The following is a 26,236-nucleotide window of genomic DNA, read 5'->3' as shown; positions in this document are numbered from 1 at the left end:
AAAATAGTACTTAGAGACTAAATCAAGGAGGCAAAGGTTTGTAGGCTGAAAATTACGAAACACTGCTGAAAGAAATGAAAGAGGGCGTAAACGTGGGAAGACATTCAATATCTCCCTACCACCGAGGGCGGGGAGCCAATCTCCACCGGCAAGTAGGCGGGACAGCGGCGCCCTGCACCGGCTCGGGCGCGGACGAGGGCGGAACTACAACTCCCACAATACCCCTGGCGGCCGCGGCGGAAGTGACGGCGCTGGGAGGCCTGACACGCTAGGCCAGGGCCAATCACGGCGGTGTGGCGGTGCGGGGCACGACGGGTCTTGTAGTGGGCGCGGGGACGAGACGACGGCCCCCTCCCCCAACAATACCCGGGGAGTTGGAGACGGAGGCAGCGGCGCTGGAAGGAGCCCGCTCCAGCGCAGGCCGCAAGCCAATCACGCCCCAGCCCGTCAACGCGGGGCACGACGGGCCTTGTAGTGGGCGCGGGCGGGACTACGGCCCCCACAGTGCCCCGCGCGGCGAGGGGCGCACTGCGGCTGCGCGGCGGCGGGCCGGGCGCCGTCGGGCTGGGCGGCGGCAGCGACGGCAGCGGCGGACAGGAGCCCGGCCTGACCCTCGCTGGGAGCAGCGTGAGCCGGCCGCGGGCCACCATGTCGGCGCCGTCGGAGGAGGAGGAGTACGCGCGGCTGGTGATGGAGGCGCAGCCCGAGTGGCTGCGCGCTGAGGTGAAGCGGCTGTCGCACGAGCTGGCCGAGACCACGCGCGAGAAGATCCAGGCGGCCGAGTACGGGCTGGCGGTGCTGGAGGAGAAGCACCAGCTCAAGCTGCAGTTCGAGGAGCTCGAGGTGGATTACGAGGCCATCCGCGGCGAGATGGAGCAGCTCAAGGAGGTGAGGAGCGAGGGCGGCCACCCCGACTCCCCCCCCCCCCCCCAGTCAGGCCGGCTGGACCCCCTTCCTCCGAACGGATCTCTGACCCCCGCCGGGCCGGCCCCCCAGCAGAGTCCAGACCGCGGGAAGGGCAGGGCCCCGGCAGGTACCCGGGCGACCAGGGTCGTCGTGCGCGGCCCGCCAGGAAGGGCTCCAGAGACCCCTGGAGTGGTGGACCGTGCGCGTGCGGGGGTCCTGGCCTCCGCGGGCAGGGGCTGCGGGTCGGGCCGTGTCGCCAGCCTGTTTGCTTCTGATTGCGGGCCTTGGGCACGGTGGGGTGGTGTCCTCTGCGCTGTTTGGTTTTCCGGGTGGGGGGATGGGGGCGTGGGATGGATGCAGGTAACCCGGCTAGGAAAGGCCGGGCCTGGGCCTCCATCATCTCCAGGCAGAGCGCGGGTCTCTGGGTGTTTCCGCGTCTTGGGTGAGCGCCCTGAGGCCGGGAAGGGGCCCTGACCGGGGCTCCCCTTGAATGTGGTTATCTGCGATAACTGGAGTCCTCCTTGTCCCTCCTAGACTCAGCTCCGTGACGTCCCCCCGCCCCATTAGTTCTCTGGGATGCAGTGCATTTCCCGCCTACTTCCTGTCTTGGCTGCCTTGGCTACCGTCCCAGGGTCGGGTGACAGGTCTATGGGTGTTTGTCACCGAAGGAGCCGTGTGTCTCCTCTGATTTTCGCTCTGGGATGAGATGGGACCCGCACCCCCACCCCCGCCAGGCTACCTGCGAGCTTCACGGGAGAGTTGGGCAGGCCTTGGGTGAAGTAGTTCTGGGTGACTTAAACCAGCTTCTCTCCCACTTCTCCCTGACTTCTCAGCCCTGTTGGGGGGGAGGGGGCAGGGAGAAGTTGCTTTCTGAGTGGAACAGCCGGGTTTGGATCCAGGCCCTGCTGGTTGCTGGTGTTGTGATTGCGGGCAGGAGCCTTAGCTCCTTCTTCTGCAGCCTTGCTCACCCAGAAAAGACTGGTTGTGAATTGTATGTTCGCAAAGGCCAGGCATGGTCAGGTGTGTGGCCTGTTGGTTTCTCCCACAGCGTGTTCCTTCCCCACCTGACACTTCCCCTTGGCCCTTGGTCTTGGGATCCACCATGCTGGTTGCCTTCCTGACTGCCCACCTCCTGGCATCTCTGCCTCCTGTGGCCGTGGATGGGTGCCTGTATGGTTCAGAGCCTCCCTGCCTGGCTGGCGAGAACAGTAGGGTCCCCTTCTGATAGTGAGGAGGAGGGAATGAATTAGTCCACACGTGTACTTAGAGCCGTGCTAGGAAGAGCAGGTGTTTGGTTAGTAAACTGACTGATGTGGGGGGTGGGGGGGGGCAGGTGGCAGCACATGGGACCTGTGGCCCTGTCATCTGTTAGCAGGTACTGGTGCCTTCTCCCAGCCAGGTTGGGCTGCACTGTATCTGCAGGAGGGGTGGCCCCTGGCCCCTGCTGCAAGGGCCCCTTCTTGGTGTGTGGGGTGAGGGGGTGCACCTGTGTTGATGGAGGGAGGCGGGGTGGAGGGGCTGAGAGAGTATGGGGCAGGAGCGCCATTGGCCCCATTCTGGTCTCTGGGCCCTCCCCTCCCCCAGCTTGGTGAGCACCTCCCCCCCTCGCAGCAAGTGCAGTCCCTTTCTGTGTTCAGGAGCTCACAGTCATGCCCACTTTAAGAACAGACCAGAACAGACTGTAGCAGAAAGAACTAGTCCCCACTTGGGGGCCTTTCAGTTGTCAGCTCCTTACTGTCACAGGCACAAATGTTTTGATCAGCACAGGAATTTTGGCTGTTTTCGTGGGGTGTGTCTGGAGGGTGGATCCCGGGGGAATCAGGAGGGTGGTGTGCCCGTCTCCACACGTGTTCTTCAAGTGCTTGCTTGCTTAGTTTGATGTCACCCCCCAGCTCCTGCACAGACTGGCCCCTTGGCCTTGGACACATGGCTTCACTGTCCTGAACTTGAGTTTCTCCCATTGTAGGTGAGGGAAGAACAGTTCAGCTGGAAGTCCTGGCAGAGGCCAGAAAAAGGAGCGTCAGAGTGTCAGGGGTGCTGCCAGGAAGCTTGCACCAGGCACTCACGCCCATGCCAGCCCACACTCTCATCAGCTTATTTAATTTTAGCCAGGGTCTTATTTGGATACGTTAACTCTTATTTAAAAAAAAATCAAGATTTGAGAAGACAATATTTGTTGAGCCTTTTTTTCGTCCTGTAGGGAGGTGAACATTTTTGTTCTTTTTTTTTTTTAAATCTTTATTCACTTTTTGAGAGAGAGAGTATGAGCAGGGAGGAGCAGAGAGACAGGGAGACACAGAATCCGAAGCAGTCTCCAGGCCCTGAGCTGGCAGCACAGAGCCCGATGCGGGGCTCGAATTCACGAACCGTGAGGTTATGACCTGAGCCAAAGTCTGATGCTCAACTGACTGAGCCACCCAGGCACCCCCCATTTTTGTTCTTTTGAAACTTAATTTCTAGGGGCGCCTGGGTGGCTCAGTCGGTTGAGCGTCAGACTTCAGCTCAGGTCATAATCTCACGGTTTGTCAGTTCGAGCCCCGCGTCGGGCTCTGTGCTGCTAGAACCTGGAGCCTGCTTCAGATTCTGTGTCTCCCTCTCTCTCTACCCCTCCCCTGCTCAGGCTCTCAAAAGTGAATAAATGTTTAAAAAATTTTTTTTTAATTTCTTGAGCTAAAGTTGTTTCAGTTACTGACAGATTCTATTTCAAGCAGAGGCGTTTGCACTCCTGCCCAGCCTTTGTAGGTGGTCCTGTCTTTGAGGGAGGGAATCTGGCTGGCTGGTCACAGGTGAGTGTCCTGAAGCCAGTCACTGGGTTAGTGTGAGTGTGTATCTCACCGTGGTGAGTGTGCATGTGTGTGGGGGGTACTTGCTGGCCCTTTTTGACTAGGCATTTGGTAGTCATTGAACCTGGCTTCACAAGGTCCCACTCCATCCCAAGACCCACTGTATCCCCTCCCCGCTCTGGTGGGGCAGACACTCCGATGGCCATGGCCTCACCTCACTTCGTGTCCCCTGCTGCAGTTTCAGGGGGGCAGGTGTGCTAGGGCAGCAGCTCCTGCCTGTGGGGCTCAGGGATGTGAGGGCTGGGGGGCAGGGGTCCCTGTGTAGTCTCAGGAAGGAAGGTGTAGCAGGAAGGTGGGTCTGGGTCCCCTCTCTGCTGTGCGTGCCATGTCAGGATCTAGTACGTGCAGTCAGTGTGCTTAGGTCCCAGGAAGCAGCAGGTGGAATTTGGTGAGTTGTAGGGTGTCAGGGGATGGGCACGGTGCCCGGCACACAGTAGGTGTTTACTTAGTGTTTGCCAGTTCATGTTGTCAGCTCCTTCCCTCTGCCTCACTCAGGCCTGGCTCCCTCCCTGCCATCCCTTGGTCCTGGGCGTCAGAGCCTGCTGCCTGGGGCCATGGCCCCAGCTTACCCAGCACATGCTGCTTCCCTCCTTTGTCCTGGCTGCCTTCACTGCTCTCACCACCCCTGCCTCTCCCAGCTCCTGGAAGGCCGGCCCGCCTGCCCTTCGAGGCCTGGGCGCTTCTTGGAGCCGCCTCCACCTCACCTCTGGACTTGCCCCAGCCCGGCTCCCAAAACCAGCTTCCAGCCCCTGAGTCCCTCCCGTCCTGCAGACTCAGCGGCTGAGCTGAGTGGCAGCATCTGCTCTGTGTTCTAGACTGACTCCCTCCTTCCCTTCCTCCTTCCCTCTCATAATCTCCCCTCCCAGTGATCGGGGAAACTGAGGATGCTCAGGATGGGGTTCTCAGGCACTAGGTCCCATGAAGGTCTTTGCACAGAAGGTACAGCTGTGAGTCAGTTTAGCCATGAAGGAGGTGCTGTGAGAGCCTCCTGTGCCCCACTGACTGCTGCAGACCCCACACCAGCCTTGGGGTCGCCCCCTTGTTGTGTCCACTACACAGCTGGGAGAACCGAGGCACCGAGAGGCTGAGTTTTGCTCAAGGCTGTGAGCCTGGGTGGCCTGTCCCTGAGAGGGCAGGTTCTCGAGGAGGAGGGAAGGGCAATCGGAGGCCTCCTCAGGTGTTTGCTTGGGGCAGGAAGAGCCCCGACTTGGCTAAGGCCTGTGGGGGTTCTCTTGGAGGATGGAGTGGCATCCTTGGGGCTGGAGGGCTCTGGGGGACCCGTCTGTGCGGCCGCCCGCCGTGGGCATGCGGGGGCCAGACTTGGGCCCGACGGTGGGGTCTGGAGGGTCCTGGAGGCGCTGAGGTGGCCCTGCCCACGAGGTCTGGCCGTGGGGAGAGGTAGGTGTGGGCATCCAAAGACGAGGAGCACGCGGCCCTCCAGGGCTCCCTGCTCTGCTACCTGTGGAATGTGTTGCCCAGGGGTCGTGAAGCGAACGTGAGGGCTCTTCCACTCTGTGAGGTGCCGGAGTCTCCTGCACTGCCTCTGTGTCCTCTTCTGTCCTGTCCGCGGTGGCTCGCTGTGACGGAGTTGCTTCCCAAAATGGGGGTGGGCGGGAGCCTGAGAGCTTCGGCCCTGGCGGGTAAGGAGGTGCTGCGTGTGCTGTGCAGGGCCGTGGCCTCCACTCTGGCTCCAGGGGACAGAGTGGACCCTGCCTGGCCCTCAGGAGCTGTGTGGCCCTGGACTGACAGCTCAGGTCACCAAGGGCCAGAGCACCTGCAGCGCACGGGCAGCCGGTGGCCAGAGAGCTGCGGCCAGGTGGACGTGCCTCCTGCTGGGCTTCCCCCGTCAGCTGTGGGAGCCTGGCCCCTTGCTGGGAAGGAGGAGATGAGTCTTCCCTGTCAGTGAGGACAGCTGCCCCTCGGTCACACTTGCTTCACTGTGTCGGTGCGCGCCAGGGGTGAAGAAAGACTGTGAGGCGAAGGTCGGCAGCAGGCAGGGGCTGGCCAGGACCCTGCTGGCGCTGATGGGCACCGCCCTCCCGGCCCCGGGCCCAGCATTGTCCAGCGTGGCGGGCAGGAGCGGGCCCAGTGTGGCTGCCCAGCAGCGTCCGGGCCCCGCTCTGCCCGGGGAGGGGGACCCAGAGGTGGGGTTGCAGGTGTGCAGGGTGCAGAGGCCGTCTGGGCCCGGGCAGGCGATGGTGTCTGGGAGGACTGGGGTCTGGCTTCCTTTTTAGAGCTTGATATTTTAAAAATTGTACCTTTGTTTTAGGAGCGTGAGAGACTAGAAGTGAGCAGTATCTGTGTGGGAATTCCGGAGATCGTTGATGGCGAGCATGGGCAAGGGCGGGCCGTTTCTCCTCCTAGGTCTTTTCCTCCGTGCGTGTCGGGGAGTGCCGCTGGACGCCACAGAATGGGGGGAGAACGTCCGGAGTGGTTTGTGAAGAGCCCCGGTTTAGCGTTACTCTCTGAGGTGCAGGAGCGCCCGTTTCCTTCAAGCAGATGGGCTCAGTGTCCGCGGGTCCGAAGTTGTTTCCGGTCTGTTGCCATGTCACGTGAGAGAATCGTGCGGTTTGTGTTGTTCGGGTTTGCTTTCTCAAAGGCAAGTGGCGTGCATCGCGCCCCTGCCGGACGGCTTCCCCCTTGTGTGGGGAAGTTTCGAGCAAACCCAAGTGGGGGGAATGTGTGGCTGGCACGTCAGTGGCTGCAGCTCCGGCCGTGTCTCCGTGAGCTCGGCTGTGTGCGGTGCTGGGAAACCCGCACGGAAACACAAGTTGAATGTTCCGTTGCACTCAGAGGTGAATTGTCACCTCTGACAGAGGTAACGGTTCCACGGCATTGTCACAACCGGTGAGCGTTGGGGTTTCCCGTGTGGCTCAGAGATGTTGCTCGGGAGCCAAAAGGGCGCTTGGAGGGCCTGGCCGCACAGACAGGGCTGCGGGTGCCTGTCCCTGAGGCTGCCGTCCGCCTCCCGCTGGGAGCCTGGTGCTGTTCTCCCTCCTGCCTCCTGCAGGCCCCCAGCACCCCACTCTTAAATCTGTTTGTGTTTTCCCTTTTTAAAAAGCTGGTGGGAGTGCTTTCTTCACCTGATTTGTGGACTGTCTCCTCGTGGCTGGGTGGTTGTCGCCCATCCAGCGCGTTTGTTAGACCAGCCCTCCTGTACCTCCTCTGCCCGCCGGGGCTCACTGTCCCCTGTCGGGTGTATCCTGACTGATGCAGAGAGATGCCAGCTCCCTGTGACCCAGGAGGGAGGGGCCGTCCTTGTCCCTGTTGCACGGGTGGGGACCTGGGTCCGTGGGGGCTCGCGGCTCACGCTGTATGCTAGCAAGGCTGGATTGACCCCTAGGGGTCCCCTCCCTGCACCTTGGTTTCCTTGTTTTAGGCCGGTGCATCCCTGAAGCCCCAGCAGTGATGGAGTGAGTGTGGGCCAGGGACCCGTTCTCTGTCATTTGCTGCCTGGGGTCCCCTGGGCTGTCTTCTCCCTCCTTCCCCCTTGTGGCCCATCTCGGCCAGAGGGATTCCCTGGGTGGTCAGAGGGAATGTTGGCCCTGGGATGGGGGCAGGGGAGAGCCAGGCGGGGTGTCTGGTGTGGTGAGCCTGCAGCTACACCTGCTGTCACAGATGCCACACCCGGTCGGTGAGGGCGGGCTCCCACAACAGCTTGTGGGCAAGTCACCGCCGGCGCCTGATGTCCCCCAATGTTGTCAGCGTGGCCAGTGTGATGAGGCGGTCCCTTCTGCTATAACACCTGTTTCGAAAATGTGAATTTGTTCCAGAAATGGGTGATATTTGAGGAATAGTGGGAGCTGGTGGGAGCTCAGCCTTTGCTCACGTGTGGCCTTGCCCCTAGAAAACAGCCGCTGTCCTTTTTCTGCCCCTGGACGCCATGTGGGATCCCACAAGGCAGACTTCACGTGTCTTGTGGACCTTGGGCTCTTCCCGTAATGACCGTTTCTCCAACTTTTCCTGTTTGTGGTGACCTTGACAGTTTTGAGGAGTGCTGGGCAGGTGTTTTGCTGACTGTCCCTCAGTTGGGATTTGTCTCCTGTGTTTCTCGTGGATGGGGTGGGGTGAGATGTTTTGGGGAGGAGGGTCACAGAGGTGAAGCACCCTTCTCACCACGTCCCATGACGTCTATGAGAGTCTGTGGCTGATCCCCATGATGTTGGCCTCCATCCCTGTCTGGGTGTTTCTCAGGGTCTCCACTTTCAAGGCACCCCTTCCCCCTTTCCAAACCTCTCCTGGACAGGAGCGTCTGTGTACGTGGTTTGGAGTTTTTCTGCATGGGAGACCTGACTCTGTGCCCTTTATTTAATTATCCACCCGCTGGCTTGTATTGCTGTTGACTTGCAGGTACTTTTTAGGTTTGGGTTGTGAGCCAGCACTGCTGTATTTTGTTGTTCCGCCTGTTCCAGCTTTGCCCTGGTGGCTCTCCCCTCCCGTTTGGCTCCTGTGCCCCTTCAACACTCATTGTCTTGATTATTCCACCCCTCCTCCCTCCCGTGTTCTCCCCCCTTCCTCCCCCTCCCCCTTCTTCCTCCTCTCCCCTCCCTCCTCTTTCCTTCTTTCCTCCCTCCCCTCCTCCATTCTTCTTCCTCTCCTTCCCCCTCCCTCCTCCTTCCCCCTCCCTCCTTCCTCCCTCCTTCCTCTTCCCTCCCTCCTTCCTCTTCCCTCCCTCCTTCCTTCCCCCTCCCCTATCCTTCCTCCTCCTCCTTCCTTCCCTTCCTCCTCCTTTCTTCCTTTCCTCCCTCCTTCCATCATCCTTCCTCCCCTCTTCCTCCTTCCTCCTTTCCTCCTCCCCTCTGTCCCTCCCTCCTCCCCTCTACCTCCTTCCTCCCTCCTCCTTTCCTCCTCCCTCCCCCTTCCCTCCTCATTCTTTCTCCTTCCTCCTCTCCCTCTTTCCTCTTTCCTTCTTCCTTTCCTCTTCCTCTTTTCCTCCTTCCTTCTCTCCTTCCTTCTTCCCTCCCTCCCTCTTTCCTTCCTTCCTTCCCTTCTTCCCTTCTTCCTTCCTTCCTCTTCCCTCTCTCCTTCCCTTCTCCCTTTTTCCCTCCCTCCTGACGGCTTGCCTGCCTGCCTGCCTGCCTTCCTTCCTTCCTTCCTTCCTTTCTTCCTTCCTTCCCTCCTTTCTTTTTTAGCAACTCCTTCTTGGTGCTATAGGTGCTCCCAGCTCATCGTGAATGCTCCGTGTCCCAGTCCTGCAATCAGTCATTTCTTCAAGGAGCCTGGTTTCTTTTACTGGAGAATGGTGTTTGAGGCCAAGATCTGGCTGTTTGCTGCTGTCGGACAGTCACTGCTTCTCCGCGCTCCCAGCCGACAGAGCCAGGAGACAGGTGTTGTACCCCGGCCTGTGTGCACACACACGTCTAGAAACATGTCTGCCTGGCGCCAGCTGTGTGTGAGCAGCCCGAACGTGAGCTCATGCTGAGGTCTCCACTCTGGCCCCTCGCTGCGTGTGTCGTTCCCACTGCCTCCCCTTGCTTGTCTGTACCTTCCGTCCAGCAGCGGGACATCTGGCTCCCCCATCAGCCACACAGGTGTGCACAGGAGCGTCAGAACTGCTGGCCTGTGCCTGTGTCAGTGGAACCTGATGCTTATATGCCAGTGGTCTTCTGTGCTCCACTTATTTCCAAATAAGTTAATTGAGCGAGCACTGTGTTCCCCATCCCTTTCAGTGAGGTGGCTTCATCCATTTGAAATGTGGTCAGATTGTTCTGCCACGTTATGCGTTCCTTCCTAGAATTCACCGAACTTCCTTGATTTTACGTTTGTGTACATTTTCCTGTTTGTTTATTCACTCGAGCAAGCATCTTGCTTGCTTCCAGTTTTGCACAATTATGAATAAAGCTGCGGTAAACATCTGTGCAAGTGTCTGTGTAGACATCGGTTTTCAACTCATTTGGGTCAGTCAGTTCCTGGGAGTGCTGTTGCTGGATTGAACAGGAAGAGTACGGTTAGTTTGGTAAGAAACCGCTAACCTGTTCCGCGCTCCCTGCAGCTTGACCGGCCTCCTGCTGCTGTGCGACCTCGCGGCATGCCGTGCTCTGCTGCCTGTGCACTGGAATTTGGCCACTCTGCTCAGCTCAGAGCGAGTGACGAGTGACGTCTTGGTGCTGTTTTGATTTGCGTTTCTCCTATGACGATGACGGATGCAGAGCGTCTGGTCACGTGCTTATTTGCTATCTGTGTGTCTTTGGTGAAGCGTCTGCTCTCCTCTGCCCATTTTAAATTCGAGTGCTTTCTTATTATTGGGTTTCAGGAGTTTCTTCATCGAGAACTGTTCTTTCTCTGTTTCGGTGCGAGTCCTAGTTGGCAGGTAACGTCTCTCAGTCTGCAGCTGCTCTTCTCACTCCCGTAGCAGGGTCTCTCACAGAGCGTTTTTCATTTTAGTGCCCCTTGTGCGGGTTGTGCTTTAGGTGCTGAGATCTTGGTCACCAAACCCAAGATCACAGCGATTTTCTGCCGTGTTTTCATCTGGAAGTTCTGCAAGTCTGTGTTGTATTTTGGGTCCAGCCTTGGTTTTGAGTCACCTTGGGAAGGACGGAGGCATGCCCACACTCACTTGTTTGCAGGGTGAGGGGGTGCAGTGGGGTGCCGTCATTACCGTGCTGTTTGGTCGAGACACTGGACGACCTCTGCTCCGCTGCCGGTCCGTTAGTTGTCCTTGGGCCTCTGCAGGCGCCGTTCTGTCCCACTGGTCTGCGTGGATGCCCCACTGTCCTGATGGTGTGGTACTGCTTTTATGAGGTTTCCATCTTTTCACATGTTCCCTAAGCCCTGTGGTTTTTGTTGTGTGACTCTGCATCCCTGACTTGGGTCTGTCTCTCCAGGTCTTCAGCCCCCGGGCTGGCAAAGTGGGTCGTGGTCACTGACAATCCGCGGTAGTCATTTTATCTCGTCTCGTCTCGTCTCGTCTCATCTCATCTCATCTCATCTCATCATCTCATGTCATGTCATGTCATGTCATATCATGTTATGTCATCTAATCTCATCTATCTTGAGAAAAAGTAACGGGATGCACATGGTTAAAAAGAAAAATAACCAGTGGTTGGTTACCTTCATGTATGTTTCCTTCCCTTTGGGCTCAGCTCAGTCAGGGTTGACTTTATTCCTGATAAACCAGCCCAGTGAGCTGCTTAGCTTACTGGCCTTTGCATTTGACCAGCTGGCAGTTAGGGAAGGAGTGTGGAGTCAGCCAGTGGTCAGACCTGGGATCCGGTCCCCCTTGGGTGTTCCCCATGGGTGGGGCCTGGCTGCTGTGTCACTCCAGAAGTGTGACAAACACACCCCGTTTGGTGCCTCCGCTGTCCTTTCAGGTGCCCACCACCTTCTGGGAAGCTCTTTCCAGCCTGCGGGGGCCCCCAGGTCTGGCCCCTCATTGGGTGCTGGTGCTGGGCTCCACCCCAAAGATGCCTGCCTGGCCTCTCCCTGCTCCTGTCCCTCCTCTTGGCCTGTGTTGGGACAGGTCTGCAGAACCCACTGGATTTATGGGGCAGCCCAGGTGTGGCTCCCACATGCTCTTGCTGCCGGGCACACCTCTTCCTCTGGCCTCTCAGTGCTCACCTCCCCTGGGGGTGCCCTCCTATGCCTGCACCAGCTGCCATCTGGAATGCCGCCCTGTTGTTAGGGCCTAGATGTGGCCGTGAAGCTTGGGACGGAGAGCGGCTAGGCCGGAGGCTTGCGGGGGCGGCGTCTGCAGCATACAGGGTGGCTGCTGCACATGAAGCAGGGCTGGCACTGTCGTGATGGGCCGGGAGTGGGCCCTGGGTGTCTCTCTGGGGTGGCATCCTGGAGCGGTGACAGTGGGCCATGCGCACATTACAGACAGCATGGGAGGGTCCTGCCGGCCTCACCCCTCTGGCAAACCTCAAGGTGTGCGTGGTGGAGGGGCGAGGCTGGGGGACCAGACACCTGGCTGTGGCACAGGGAGGGTCTCACCTCTTTTGACAGGCGGAGCCGTGTCTTCTCTGCTCTGGAAGCCCCTCATGGCAGGTGATCCTGCATCAGTTCCTTGGGGCACTGGGGGCCATCCCTGCCTGGGTGACCATGACAGAATGCCGGATGTGGGGCATACTTGCCCCTGAGACCCCATTCTCTTGCCCTGGCCACAGCTGTAGACATGGTCCCAAAGTTGCAGAACTCTGGGTTCTGAGGTAGTTTCCAGCCACTCACTGACTGTGTGGCTTGCTGGGTGTCCCTTCCTACCTGAGGCTGCTAATGGAGAAAATGTGCTGAGATTAGAGATGGGGCGAGCCTGGTGTTTCCAGCCCAGGCCATCCTGGACAGCTGCCCCTCCTGCTGCCGAATGAGGTTTGTGCGGGCAGCCAGCTGCTGTGGGGACACCGGGGCCTTGTCTCCTGGCCCTGGGACTGCCCTCTGGGTCCCTGGGTGGCAGAGCCAGGGTCCCAGGGGACCGCTGCCAGCATTGGGGCTCAGCTGGCCGGAAGCCTGCCTGCTGACACTGAGGCAATTAGGGTGTAATCTTCTCTAAATGCACCCGATTCTGGCTAAATCCCTACCGTCCAAGAGTGGATTCCCAGTTTTCTAAAAGCAGCTTAATGTTTGGACGCTGCCCAGAGCAGCTGGGGTGCATGGTTGGCGATGGGACAAATGTGGGCGGACAGGACAGACTTGGGCGGGGGGCGCAGGGTGGGGGGGGGTGTGCGGGGGAGTGACAGCCGTCCATAGGCAGCCACATTCTGTTTCCATACAGGTGTCAGTCCTCAGCTCTGGTCCTTCTGATCCCCACAGCCAATGTGCAGGTGCCCGAGAGGAAACAGACCAGAAGCCACATAGTGGGAAGGGTGGGTTGAGGGAGGACAGATGTCACTCGTGGATCTCCTGAGCCTAGCACAGGGCTGGTCTGATGGATGAGGGTCGTCAGCCAGGCAGAGTTTGTGTGAGTGTGCCTGTAGCTTCCATCTGCCCCGTTCCCAGGGGAGGCCTACTCTCCAGCTCCCCCAGAATCCACAGTACCCCCAGCCTTCCCTGCAGACCACCTAGCACCTGTCTATTCCCTGGACCTGTCGTGTGCCCACCCACCCACTTCTGGTGTGGAGCCCTGCCCCCTCCCCCACAGTGTCCCCCATGTCCTCCCTGTCCTCCTGACCACCTGTCACTTGCCAGATATGGGCTCACTCAACCCCACTGAGGAGGTGCACACTTGGTGCCAGACCTGGGGTGCCCTGGGCCCAGGTGCTTGTGTGCCCATGGGCCAGGCCTGCTGCCCCCACTGCCTTGGCCCACACTGTGTATCTGGGGGTTCAGGTCCTTCCTCCCCCAGCTCTACTCCCTCTGTGAACCAGCCTTAGGGTGGTGTGGGACCAAGGGGTTCACAGAAAGATGGAAGGTCCAGGGTGGGTCCTGCCCTCACCCCGCCAGGCCATTTGGATCCCTGGTGACACCCTGGCTCGGAGAGGTGGCCCAGGGCTGCATCCAACCCTCCAGGTTCTGTGCTTGTGTGGGAGCTTGTCCCTTCCTTCTGTGGCTTCTCTCCTTGGAGGCTTCTGGGAATCTGCTCCTGCTGGCTGTCTGGTCTTGCCCCCTTGTTTTGGGATTCAGTGAGGTGGGGCTCAGCCCCTCTGCCGGTGGTGGGCATATTAATTAGGGTGGCCTCTGATCTCAAGGGACAGAAGATTCCAGAGTGACTCTGGCTGCTGCCCAGATGATCCTGTCTTGTAAGCTGCCCTCAGTTTTGAAATTGGTGCACAATCACCTGTAAGGAGACCGAGAGCCAACTGTTGTGGTCTCCCGTGCTGCCCCAGCGGGCGCCTTCCCCCCTGCCCAGTCCTCGAAGCCTGCTGGTCTGCTGCAGTGATTAGGTTCTCCTCTAGACTTTTCTCTCAGGAGTGTGCCAGGTTAGTACCCGAGTCATCAACACCTCCCCTTGGGGATGTTGGGGTCGCCAGTGTGCGAGGCTCTGTGTGCACTTGCACTCTCACCTTTCCTGGTGATTCCCATGGGTGGCACCCGTGTGCCCTTGTCCAGGACAGCCATGCTGGTCCCCTGGCAGAAGGGCCAGACCCTCCTTGGGCTCTGCTTCAGTTCCCCAGCTCCTGTGAGTGTAGGGCCTTATGCCCTGAGGGAGATAATCTCCACAAGTTGTGTGAAGTGGGGCTGATCTGGGGATTAACAGGCGCGGCCCCAGTAAACAGCAGCCTTCCGGATTCCAGGCCCGAGACTCCGAGACCGGGAAGGGCCGGCTGGCAGGTGTGCCCGCACCTGTGAACAGATGTTTCTGGCTCCCCAGGTGATTCTGAGGCAAGGGCAGCTAAACAGAGCCAAGTATTGGTTCTCCCTTCTCTGGCAGTCCCTCCTGGGAAGTGATGGGGAGGCCTTGCTCTCAGGGTACAGTTTCTCACCTGTGCCAGGAGATCTTTCCCCTGAGAGAGAAGCTGATGGGCTCCTCTTGGCACAGACTGTGAAGTGTGCAGGGCCCCGGTTACTGCCTGCCCTCCGGGGCCTCTCCCACGTGTGACATCCCCTGACCCTGTCAGAGCTGTAGGGGTGCAGAGGTCTGGCGAGGGGCCCTGGGGGTGTGGGAGCAGAGCCAGCCCACTGAGCAGGGCTGCATGCTGGGCCTTGGAGCCGCTCTGCTCCGGGTGCCTTCCTCAGGGATGTCTGTCCCGGACGCCTCCCTTAGTTGCTGGCTCCAGCCTTTCCTGGACCCTCCTGTTCCCAGTCCTGTGTTGACCGGCCATTTGCAGACACTCCTTTGTGAAAGTCTGTTCCGGACCATCACCAGATTGTTTGTGGGGCATCTGCCTTTTTCTCACTGACATGTTGGGAGTTGTGTGTATAGTCTGGGTGCGGGTCCTCCCGCCATCAGGCAGCGGGAGGAGCAGCTGAGGGGTTGGGGTGGCCTGGAACCCTGATCTTCCGGGCCGGCTGAGGAACGTGAATCATCTTGAGAACTTAGAGACCGGTGTTAAGTGGAACGGTTCGACCCGGGGCACTAGCGAGAGCGGAAGCTGGTACTGTTAGTTGTTCCTGAACAGAGGGGACCGCGTGCCCCCCCCCCCCCCCCGGGATGGACCTTCAGAGACGGGTGGTAGCGAGTGCTGATGAGGACGTGGAGAAATCCAAGCCCACACCTGGCTGCGGAGAGTGGGGTGGTGGGACTGCTGTGGTGGCTCCAAGGCCTTGGATGTCACCATGTGCCCTAGCGGTTCACACCTGTGTGTGACCTCATGTGTAACCCAAGGACACTGAAAACAGCATGCATACAGAAAGTAAAGTGTTGGCGGCTGCATTGTTCTCAGCGGCCCCGGAGTGAAGCACCAGGCTCGCTGCGCGTGGACAATCTTGGAAAGCGACGCTCGGTGACAGTAGCCAGTCACGGGGATCACCGAGTGTGTGGTTCCCTTTATAGGAAATGTCCTGGTTGGACACATCCGCAGAGACCGGGGGAGCGGAGCTGGTGAGCGACCACTAAAGAGGTGAGGTCTTCTTTTCGGGATCCAGATGAGAATGTGGAGGTAGTGGCGATGGTCGCACAGCCCCGTGAACACACTAAGATCCACCAAATTGTGCACGTTAAAAGGGTGAATGTTGTGGCATGTGAATTGTACCTTTAACGTTTTTCAGGGGCTGGGGGGGAGTCTTTCTGCTTGCTGGTGGTCGGAACGAATGTCACCGTTCCTCTGGAGTGACCCCAGAGGATCTGCGGCAGCTTCCTCCCACTCTGTGCGGCACTGCGCATGCTCCTCACGATGGTGGCGGTGCTTCTGCAGCACCGCGCATGCTCCTCGTGGTGGTGGCGCCTCTGCAGCACCGCGCATGCTCTTCGTGAACGCCTGGTGCTCACCCTCCTGCCCAGGACGGGTTCTTTTCTTCGACCGAATCTTGTGTTTCTAGTTAAGATAGTGTTCAAGGGTTATGTTTTTTTGATGTTGGGATTATAAATAGTTTTTATTATGTGTTCTTAAGCTTAACAACTTCATTTGGAGGAATTGTAGGTCTCTAAGTGACCTTTATGGAGGTGTTAGTGCATTTTATAGGTGACATCATCGCCTTTCCTCCTGTTTCTTCTAGCCTCTGGGAAGTGTGGTGAGAGGGTCCTTTGTCCTTTTAAGCGGCAAGACCACCGGGCTTGTCCATTTTTAGTAATTCGCTCTGCGTTTGGTTAGCGTTAGCTCTCATTTTAGGTCTGTCTGGGTGCGTTTACTGTGGCTGCAGTTGCTCTTTTGGTGACGTGAAGAAGGAAAGCTGGCATGTCCGTTTTTGTAGAGCTTTGGTTGAGAGGCAAGGCCAGGTCCTAGTGGAAGCATCTTTGTGCAGGCGGCTTCCTTCCTTCCCACACATTCGTCTGTGGCAGGAACGTCTGTAGATCGCCTTTTGACACGCTGTTTGGCCAGCTCACTGGATGTGCTTGCTTATGCTGATCCCTGGCAGACGCCCAATCAGTAGTTTTAAACCTGAATGGGGTTGGTGCCCCTGGTTTTGTGCTCCTGGGGCGAGTGGATGCTCCTCATGGTGAAGTGCAGCTCTGTTTCCAAAGGTCTTCTGGGTTTGTGCATGCATGCTCAGCCCCCATGAAGGAGTTTTGGTAGGGACAGAGGGGCTCTGGGGTCCAGCCCTGGCCCTACCCACAGCGAGCATACCGTCCCTGGGGTGTGCAGGGGCACCGGCCTGTGCCCGCCTGGCGTGGAGACCGGTGCCCCACGCAAACCGCTGGCCTGGATGAAACCATCACCAGGTGGAGAAAATGCACGAGCTTGGTTGCTTTTGCTTTCTTATTTTGCTGTTGGGATTTTGCTGTACCGCTTTCCCATTCTGAGACTTTTGCCTGTTTCCTTTGTTGAGTCTCTGAGTTTCTTTTTATCACTAAAGTGTATTTTTAGTGCATCTCTACCCCAGCATAGTGCAGCTTTGGCAGCGATCCCCATGCCCTGATCGGAGGTATTTCTGAGTATTGTTGACTTGGTTTCCTGGTGTTTGTTCTGTGTGCTCTCTTTGGTGCAGATATTATTGAGGAGATCAATTTTCATGTCTTTGGGTGTATGCTAACATACCTTTAAATTGATTTTTTGAGAACAGTTTTAGATTTACAGAGAACTTGAGAAATGTGTATTTTTATTTTGCTCTGCCATGGTGTGCAACATGTGTGTGGAACTTCTTCCCTGTTCAGGTCACTGTGAGGTCAGCCCATCCTGCTGTGACGCCATCTCCTTAGGGAAAAGCTCTGCTTGGAAAGGACATTGTGCCCTTCATCCTGCTGTTGCATCTTCTCTTCGTTGCCGCGATTCTGATTTCCTTGCGTACCGCTGAGTGCCCCCAGTCTCTACACATTGGTCTAGTTGACACGCTCTTGCAGTGTTCAGTATTTAGTGCCAGGCAGTTTGGGGCAGTGATTTCAGTGTTGATAGGTTTGGTCAGTCTGAGATGGAGACTTTCCGTCCTCCCTTAATGTTGTAAAACCTTTATCCCATGATAAAGTCATTGAGCTTGAATCTGTATCCAGTTCCCAGGCCTGAGCTCTGTCTTGAACTTAATGAGGCTCTCATGGGAGCTGGGTTTTGTGGGGCTGACGGGCTTCTGCAGGGGAGCCGGCCACGCCGAATGGCTGTGTCAGAGTCTCACCCCCATGTCAGCAGACCCCCTGAGACTTGCCCGAGTGCTGGAGCCTGCCTGTACCAGTTTGGACCGGGAATCTATCGGTCCATCGACATCTGTTGAGCACATACTGCAGCAGGCTGGCTTGCACTTGAGGTGCTGTTTCTTCCATGTGGCTCCCAAGGGCGCGGACCCTCCACACGCAGGGTGCCACTGAGAGGGCTGGTGGTGCACACTTGCTCTGAGAAGCCACTCTCCAGGACACCATTTTGAACCAGAAAAGAGGTGAGAGATGCCTTAGGGGCTCCCCACTCTGCTGGAGACCATTGGTGAACCGAGGAAGTGATTCTGGCCTTTCTGAGTCCCCAAGCTGGGGCACAGCTGGCTGTGGGGGCCCCGAAAGCTATGCCGGAAGGGGGTCTTGGGGGTGAGACAGGCAGGACCTGGGAACTCCTGGGATGTGCCTGTCCTGGTGCAGGCTGGCAGCCCTTCGCGGGAAGGTGGGTAAGGCTGGGTCAGTCCGGGAATCCAACACCACATCCCAGCTTCGCTGAGGAAACTGCTTCCTGGGCCAGGGCCTTAGCTCATCTGGTTTCCTTGGGCTTGGTGTGCCTGCTGCCTTGACGGCCGAACTGGTCTGGGAAGGAAGCTCCTCCAGAGCAGCCCCACCCGGCGGCCTGCTTCCCACTGCCGCCCCCGCCCTGCTGCTGCGGGCCTTCCCCAGGGGTCTGGGCCCTGCCAGTCTCTGCGCTTGGACCTGCTTCTGGGCCCCGTGCACATGTGTCAGGAACTAAGGGTCAGCGTCTGGGAGCCAGGGTGGACGACCAGCTGACAATGCTTCTATCTCTGGGGCAGACAGGGAGGCCATCACAGAACAGACGTACTGCCCTCTGGGGGCCACAGGGACTGGCCAACCGCATGGGCAGGGGCAGTCACCTGAGGGTTGCTCTGCTAGTCCTGGCCCCGTTTCTCCTGGGCCTGGTCCTGCCAGCTGCCCAGCCCCAGGCGAAGCGTGTCGCTCACAGCCCAGTGTGCGGTGGGCTCAGTGAGGTGGGGCACTCGCCCAGACTCAGGACGGGGCCTTGGCGGTGGGCGCCGCCATGCTCATCCCTGCTGTCCTACTGGTTGGGTGCCAGGGTCTGCCGTGGCCAGGGAGGAGGGGTCTTCTTGTCCAGGGCTCCTCCTCCCCCACCTGGAGCACCCTCATCCTTCCAGGCCTGACCCGATGCATGTCCCTGCCCTGCATGCAGTCCTTTGACTCCAGGACGAGCCCGTCCGGCACACGCTTGCAGTTTTTCTGTAATGAGCCACAGAAAGTGGATGCCGGATGGCGAGGAGGTGTTGACCTCAGACCAGCGGTCAGCAGACTGCTGCTCAAGGGCCACCTCGGGCAGTCAGTCTGGTCTTGTAAGTAGCGTTTTGCTCCTTTGTTGTTTATGGCCTCCTTCGCCCCACGGGACAGAGCTGAGAGCCACTGGCGCAGACCCCACGCCTGTGTGATGGTTCATTTCATGTGTCACTTTGGCTGGACTACAGACGGGTGTGTCTCTGGGAAGGACTAGCACTCATTCCGTGTGGGCGGGCCAGTCCCTCTGGTGCATTGGGACAGAAGTGGGAAGGGTGAATTCTCTCCCTCTTCCCGAGCTGGGACGTCCGTCCGTCTTCTGTCCTTGTGCGTGGGTGCCCCGGTGTTCGGGCCTTCAGACACCAGTGGCTTTCCTGCTTCTCCAGCTCACAGACAGCAGATTGTGGGATGTCTTGGCTTCTGGAATAAATCTCTTCCATACGTGTCTACACGTTCTGTGGGGAAGGAGCCCTGACTGATACCGATTTGGTCCCGAGAACACCAGTGGAGCTGCCTGGGGTCTCTTCCTTTTGCCCCCCTGTCCCACCCTCCCGTTTTTGTCCCTGCAGTGGACGGCTTACCCAGAGGGGTGGAACCAGGTCTAGGGCCAGGGCCTCTGCAGGGCCCTGGTCTCCTCTAGGGGCCTGTGTCCTGAGCTGGATGGGTTAGGGAGAGGCTGACAGGGAGCGGCTGATGGAGCCTTTTGCCTGGAAAGGCACACTCTGTGTGGGCACCAGGCTCTCCTTCCCTGCCGGGTTGCTGACCCGTGTGTGGACCTGGGACCCAGGGAGCCTCTCTGAGCTCTAGTTACTATGCTTGTGGACTCAAGGCAGTGGCCCCAGCCTCATCCTACTGGACTGCGTCAGCTTTCCAGTTGAGGTGGGTGTGTCCCAGGACAACTTTACCTGCAAAAGCAGGCTTGGGCAGGTGTGGCTGGCCGGGCTGCAGTGCACCATCCCCAGGCTGGGGGAGGTGGGAAGGGGGGAAGGGACCTCTCAGGTGGTCAGCAGAACTTCTTGTCCCTCATTGTCTTAGCTTCTCTGTCCGGCTTGGCCTCGTGGGGGTGGTGGGAACCCGGCGGGGGCTGGGTATCTGGGACCTCGCGTGTGCGAGTGGGCACTGTTGGGGGGTCCCAGCGTGTTAACACTGGTCAGAAATGTTGGTTCCTGTTGAGGAGGGAGGGGTGCCGCCTGCCCAGTGCTGGGTCTCAGCCCCTGGGGAAGCACACCCTGCCAAGACCCCACCCCTGCATGTGGTCTGTGGTCGGCTCTCCCGTCTCCAGCCCAGCACACCCCTGCTGCTGGTTCCGGCCCTCACTCCATCCTCTCTGTGTCCTGCTCAGCAGGCGCCCACGTCCTGGCCATGCCACTCCTAGCACCTTGTCCAGGCTGCGGCCACCCTCCTGGGCCCTCAGGGGTGCTCCCCTCCCTCTCCTGCTCCCCACTGTGTCTCTGCTCTGCTGACACCGTGGGGCAGCGTCTCCTGCCGTGGCTCATTGTGCCCTCCCCTGGATTGGGGCTTGCTTGGCCTGGGCCTCTTGCCCAGACCTCCCAGACCCCACCCCCGCCTGGGGCACTGGATTCTCAGATCTAGTCAAACCTGCCTTCTCCAGGGATAGGCTGGCACCCCAACAAACACTAGTCACCCCTAGTGCTTGGGTGAGGGGCGGGTAAGGCTCCTGGGAGAGACCAAGGCCAGGTGGGAAGGGCTGGAGTAGGAAGGCTGCCACACCCAGGGTATGACAGAGACCAAGTGTGTGTGTGTGTGTGTGTGTGTGTGTGTGCGCGCGCGCGTGCAAGAGTGTGTGGATCGTGTGATTGAGAGTGTGTGTGATCGAGGGTATATATGTGAGGGTGTGTGGCCATGTGTAATTTAGGGTGTGTGTGTATGTGTGTGTGAGGTGTGTGTGTGTGACTGTGTAATTTGGGTGTGAGGGTAAGGGTGTATGAGGTGTGTGTGTGTGTGTGTGTTACCGTGTGCAATTTAGGGTGTGAGTGTGTGAGGATGTGTAACAGAGGTGTGTGTGTGAGGTGTGTGTGTATGTGACTGTGTAATTGAGGGTGTGTGTGATGGTGTGTGTGTGTGTGACGGTGTGTGTGTGTGTGTGTGGCCGTGTGTAATTTAGGGTGTGAGTGTGTGAGGATGTGTAACAGAGGTGTGTGTGTGTGAGATGTGTGTGTATGTGACCGTATGTAATTGAGGGTGTGTGTGTGTGTGGCCGTGTGTAATTTAGGGTGTTGTGAGTGTGCACCGAATTACACACGCCACACTGTCTGTTCACATCCAGGTTGGGGGAGGCTGCGGGGCCCTGGGGGTGGTGTGATCACAGACCTGGCGAGGGAGGAAGGTCTGAGCAGAACCGGAGCCTCGTGACAGGGATCTGCCCTGTCCCCCACCCTGTCCCCTTGGTCCCTTCAGGGAGACACGAGAGTGGGGGAGACCCCGCAGGCACGCTGGTCCCAGGTCTTCCCCATTACCCTGGACTGTCACCACCCAGCAGCCCCCCGGGGGAAGCCCCGGGCCGGGCCTGACCCCCACCCCCCCCTCCCGGCAGCCCTCTCCTCCCGGGGGGGCCCCCCTGCCGCGAGCCCTTGCACCAGGCCTGGGACCCAGTCCCGCCCAGCCTGTGCTCACGCCGCCGCTGCTCCTCAGCTGCGGGCCCCTCTGCCCCAGCCCCGTGACTCCCCTTCCTGGCCTGGAGCTTGCCCTGGGGGCTCCCTCCCCATTCGGCAGACCCATTCCCCCCCCCGCCCAGGTCTGGCCCGGACTGCAGGTATTTGTGCGGTGTCCACGTGGGCGGGGTGAACCTAGAGTAAGGCTGGCCTTGCCTGGACTTGCCGGGCCATGTTGGGGCTCACCAGGCCTGGGCGGCTGTAGAGGAGTGGGCGGTCCAGCCCCTGGGGGGACATCACAACAGCACTGTGGCCGCTAACTTGAAGCCCTGACGAGCATCCCAGGGTCCGGGAGGGCGTCCTCTTTCTTCCTCCAAGCAGCCAGAGAAGGTTGGGGGCCCCCGGTGGACACTGGCCTGGCAGGTGCGTGGTGGAGCAGGCAAGGCCTTGAGGACAAGCGTGCCCACAGCTGGGCCCCACCGTCAGGTGGCGGATGCTGCTGCTCTGCCTGCTTCTAGGGACGGGGAGGCAGGCCTAGAGGGGGCGCCGGGTGGGGGTGGGGTGCTTTGGTCAGAAGAAATTCCAGTGGGTGGGCTCAGTGGCCTCTCAGACCCTCAGCCTCTCAGCCTGTGAGCTGGGCAGTGAGCACCGCGCCGGGGTCTCCTAGGTTCCGGTGCTCCAGGCTGGGGTAGATGCTTGTAGACAGCTTTCTGGTCATTGAGGGAACGGTACGGATTCAGAGCGTGGTGGGGCCTAGGAGCTCCCCCTGCCGGCCTCCCCACGCCATTTTCCCGAGGTGTCTCCTTAGGATCTTCACAGCTGTTACAGATACTCCTGCAGGAGTGAGTCTGGGAGGAACACCCAGGAGTGCATGGCCCTGCCTCATTTCGAGTGAACGTGTGACTCCAGGAATCTGCCAGATTACTTCCAAAGCCGCTGCACCGTTTTCCGTTCCCTGCCAGCAGGCAGGAGTTTTCACGCTGAGCATTTTTTCATGTGATTCTTTCCCACACACGTGTCTTGGGGGAGGTGTCTGTTCAGTTCTTTTGCCCATGTTTTAAGAGATTGTGTCTCTTTCTGAGTGTAGAGAGCTCTTCTATTTTGGCTGTAAATCCTTTGTCAGATTGTGATTTGTGTAGATTTTCTTCCAGTCTATGCCTTGTCTTTTTATTGTCCTTTTTTTTTTTTTTTTTTTAATGAAGAGAGTTCTGGAGATTCGTTGCACAACAGTGTGAATGTAGTTAACAGTACTGAACTATACACTTAAAAACAGTGAAGATGGTAAATTTTGTGTTGTGTGTATTTCACTACAATTTTTAAAACTTTCCTGGTTTAAAAACTTTTTTCGGTGAATTACCCATTTTGTCATTATTTTTTGACTCTATTCCTGGCATTGCTTTTTGTCTGGGAGTCTCATTTTATCTGCTATTCATGTGGGTATGCCAGCTTTTTTATTAGTATTTTTTGTGCGTCTTATATATGTGCCATCGGTAGAACGTAGCTGGATTTTGTCTGGGTATCGTTTCCTGTATCCAGTTTGAGAATGTGTTTTTTTGTTTGTTTGTTTTTAATCTGATCACTATAACGTGGATTCCTAGTGTCTTCAAAAATCACGTGTACTTTATGTTTCTCACCAATGTATGTGAAAATAGTTTAGATTGCCATGCTATTATTAATTTTCTAAATAAAGAACTTAAGAAAAATTCAATAGAATTACCTTTCTTTTAATTTCCTTTCTTTTTTTAACCCCCTTTGACATATTTCCAATCTTTTGCGTCGGGCAACCACTAATCTGTTCTCTATATCTATGAGCATGGCTTTTGGTTTTTCTTAGATTCCACATATAAGAGAGATCGTGCAGTATTTCTGTCTGATTGACCTCACTTTGTCTGCTGCCCTCGAGGTCCACCCTGCTCTTGTCTTTCAAACAGCAGACTTCTTAGTTTTGAAGTCCAAATTACCAGTTTGTTTTTATAGATCATGTCCAAGGTCACAAACACTTTCTCTTACTTTCCCCTGAAAAGTTTATACCTTCTTTCTTTAAAAAAAAATTTAAAAAAACCTTATTTTTAGTTTTGAGAGACAGCATGCCACATGAGGGGGGGACAGAGAGAGACCATCTCTTTTTTTTTTTTAATGTTTATTCATTTTTGAGGGACAGACAGAGCACAAGCTGGGGAGGGGCAGAGAGAGAGGGACAGGACCCTAAGCAGGCTCCGGTTGGACAGCAGAGAGCCCAACGTGGGGCTCAAACTCACTGTGGCCTGAGCTGAAGTCAGATGCTTAACCGACTGAGCCACCCAGGCACCCCAAAGCTTATTATCCATATTAAATTAATTTTCATAATGCCGCAAGGCATATAGATATTCATTAATTCCAGCACCGTTTGTTACAAGATTGCCCCTTTGCCACTGAGTTGCCTTTCTAAGTACTGAGATCAGGTCTTTCTACTTTGTTTTTCTTTTTCAAAGTCATTCTGGTTATTCTAGGTCCTTTGAATTTCTATAGGAATTTTAGAATCCACTGGTCACTTTCTACCAGAAATGTTGGGATTTAGATTGGCATTGTGATGAAAGAATTTGTGGAGGAATGACATCTTAACAATGGTAAGAGTGTTGTTAACATTAACAATTTTGCGTCTTCTGGCTGATGAATGTTTGTTTATTTAATTCTCTCAGCAGTATTTTGTGGTTGTTAGTGTATGTCTTGTGCATCTTCTGTCAGATTTAAGCATTTCATATTTTTGTTGCTATTGTAAGTAACATTTTTAAAATGTTTGCTTTCTGATTGTTCATTTCTTGTATGTAGAAGTGTTTGATTTCGGTACATCGATCTTGTGTCTTGCAACCTGGCTAAACTCACTTACTCTCACTAGAGAACTCTTTGTAGATTCTTCTGGACTTTCAGTGTAGACTGTCATGTGATATGCGAATAAAGATAGTTTTACTTCCTCCTTTCCAGCCTGAGTGCTTTTGATCTTTCTTGCTTTATTGCATCGTAGGATGGCAACCCCAGTACAATGTTGAACAGAAGTGGGGAGACCCATTTCTCACCATTAAATGTCAGCTGTAAGGTGTTTGAACGATGCCCTTTATCAGGCTGAGAAAGGTCCCTTCTGTTTGATAAGTGTTTTATCAGGGATGGATGTTGAATTTTGTCACATCATTTTCCTACATCTTTTCAGTACTGTCTTTGGTTTTGGTTACAGAGTGATGCTGGTCTCATAAAATAAGTTAGAAAGTATTCCCTCCTTTTCAGTTTTCTGGAATAGTTTGTGTACAGTAGGATTTATTTCTCCCTTACATGTGCAGTAAGAGTTTATCAGGGAAACCATCTGGGCAGTGAATATTCTCTGTTGGGTTTTTAAATGTACATTCAGTGGCTTCGATACAGGTGTATCCAGATTATCTATTTCTTCTTGAGTGGGCTTTGGTGGTTTGTCTTTCAAGGAATTTGTCAATTTCAACTAAGTTGTCAGATTTATTGGTGTAAAGCTGTTAATGATATCCCCTATTATTATTTTTAGTATTTGTAGTGTTGTCACTGTCCACTCGTGATATTGGTAATTCTTGTCTGTTGTCCTTCCCTCCCCACCCCCATTAGTCTGGCTAGAGGTTTATCAGTTTGACCTTTTCAAAGAACTTGCTTTTGATTTAATCGATTTTTCTTTATATTTTTTTATTTCATTAATTTCTACTCTGATCATTATTATTTTCTTTGGATTTCATTTGCTCTTATTCTAGTTTTTGTTTTTTCTATTGAGGGGAAATGTAGAGTACAACTCATGAATGTGAACTTTCATGAGCTGAGCACACCCACATAAAAAGCATCCAGATCAAGAATCGGGACACAGCCAGCACCACAGGCCTTCCTGGAGGACCCATCCCAACCAGAGGCCCCCTCAGCCCTGACTGCTACCAGCATAGGTTCATGTTCCTTATTCTTGGAGCTGTGTGTGTAGATGGAATCACACAGCATATACTCTCTCGTGTCTGACTGCTTCCAGCGTTCTGTGAGATTCATCTCTCTGGTCTGTGTAACAGTGGGGTACTCGTCATTGCTGTGTAGTATTCCATCAGGTGCCGGACTGGATCACAGACTTTCCTTCTGTTGATAGACCTCTGGGAACTGTCTGGTTTGGGGCTTTTGTAAATTATGCTCCTATAAACATATCTTTTCATACACACATGTATTTCTCTCCAGTAAGTATTTCTCTCCAGTACGAGTGGGAATTGAGGGTCCAGGAATGGGCATGTACTTAGTGTTAGCACCTACTGTTTTCCTGAGTAGTTGGTTGTTCGAATCACACCCACCCCCTACAAAGATTTTAGGCAGGGTGTGACTCAGTCCCCTACCCATGCTGTATCCAGTGTTTGTTGAAGGTCTGAATAAATACACAAGCCCTGTCTGGGAAGTGAGACCACGTGACTGGCTGACCTCTCATCAGAGGCACAGGGCCCAAACACCCACCATACACGAGAACGAGAACAGCCCTCTCCTAAGGTGTGCACAGCCTGTACGGAGGGTGCAAAGCCACGCTCCACGGGGTTTATGGGGTCTGTCTTCAGTCCAAGGGAACCAGAACTACTAGGGCATGGAGGTAGGACCAGGGCAGCCATCGGGCAGGACTCAAAAGCCTTCATCCCTTGGCCTGGAGGAGGCCCTGGGACCATTTGGGCAAAGCCTTGGAGGGAAGCCAGCGTGGTAAGCTGGTTTGAGCACCGGGCTCCTACCAGCTCAACACTACAGGGCTGTGAGCTACGCCTTCAGCTTCACATGCAGCACCTGGCCTCATTTTTGAGACAGAAGCTAAGATTACTGATCGGATTGTTCTTTTTTTTTCTAAATGGTCATTTAGTGCTATAAATATCCTCGTAAGTACTTGCTTTCGTGGCATCCCACAAATTCTCATGTTGGTTTCACTTTTATTCGGCTAAAAAAATACTTAGAAAGTATTTCCTTTCTGATTTCATCTTTGACCC

The 26,236-nt window shown here is 56.1% G+C and overlaps 1 protein-coding gene across 2 annotated transcripts in view; it reads left to right on the top strand.

Annotated features, from left to right (window-relative positions):
* Positions 1 to 540: 540 nt before the first annotated feature.
* Positions 541 to 26,236, top strand: part of BICD2 (BICD cargo adaptor 2) — a 45,102-nt gene continuing 19,406 nt past the window's right edge. For both annotated transcript variants that reach the window (XM_025931542.2, XM_025931541.2), the window contains exon 1: positions 541 to 888. In XM_025931542.2, coding sequence (XP_025787327.1) covers positions 649 to 888 — 240 coding nt within the window. In that variant the 5' untranslated portion in view covers positions 541 to 648. The remainder of the gene's footprint in view (positions 889 to 26,236) is intronic.

This window comes from Puma concolor, chromosome D4 (assembly GCF_028749965.1).
Source record: "Puma concolor isolate L17-30 chromosome D4, mPumCon1.1.hap2, whole genome shotgun sequence".
NCBI classification, from domain to species: domain Eukaryota; kingdom Metazoa; phylum Chordata; class Mammalia; order Carnivora; family Felidae; genus Puma; species Puma concolor.
Note: the sequence above shows the minus strand (reverse complement) of the source record. Positions and strands in the feature narration are given on the sequence as shown.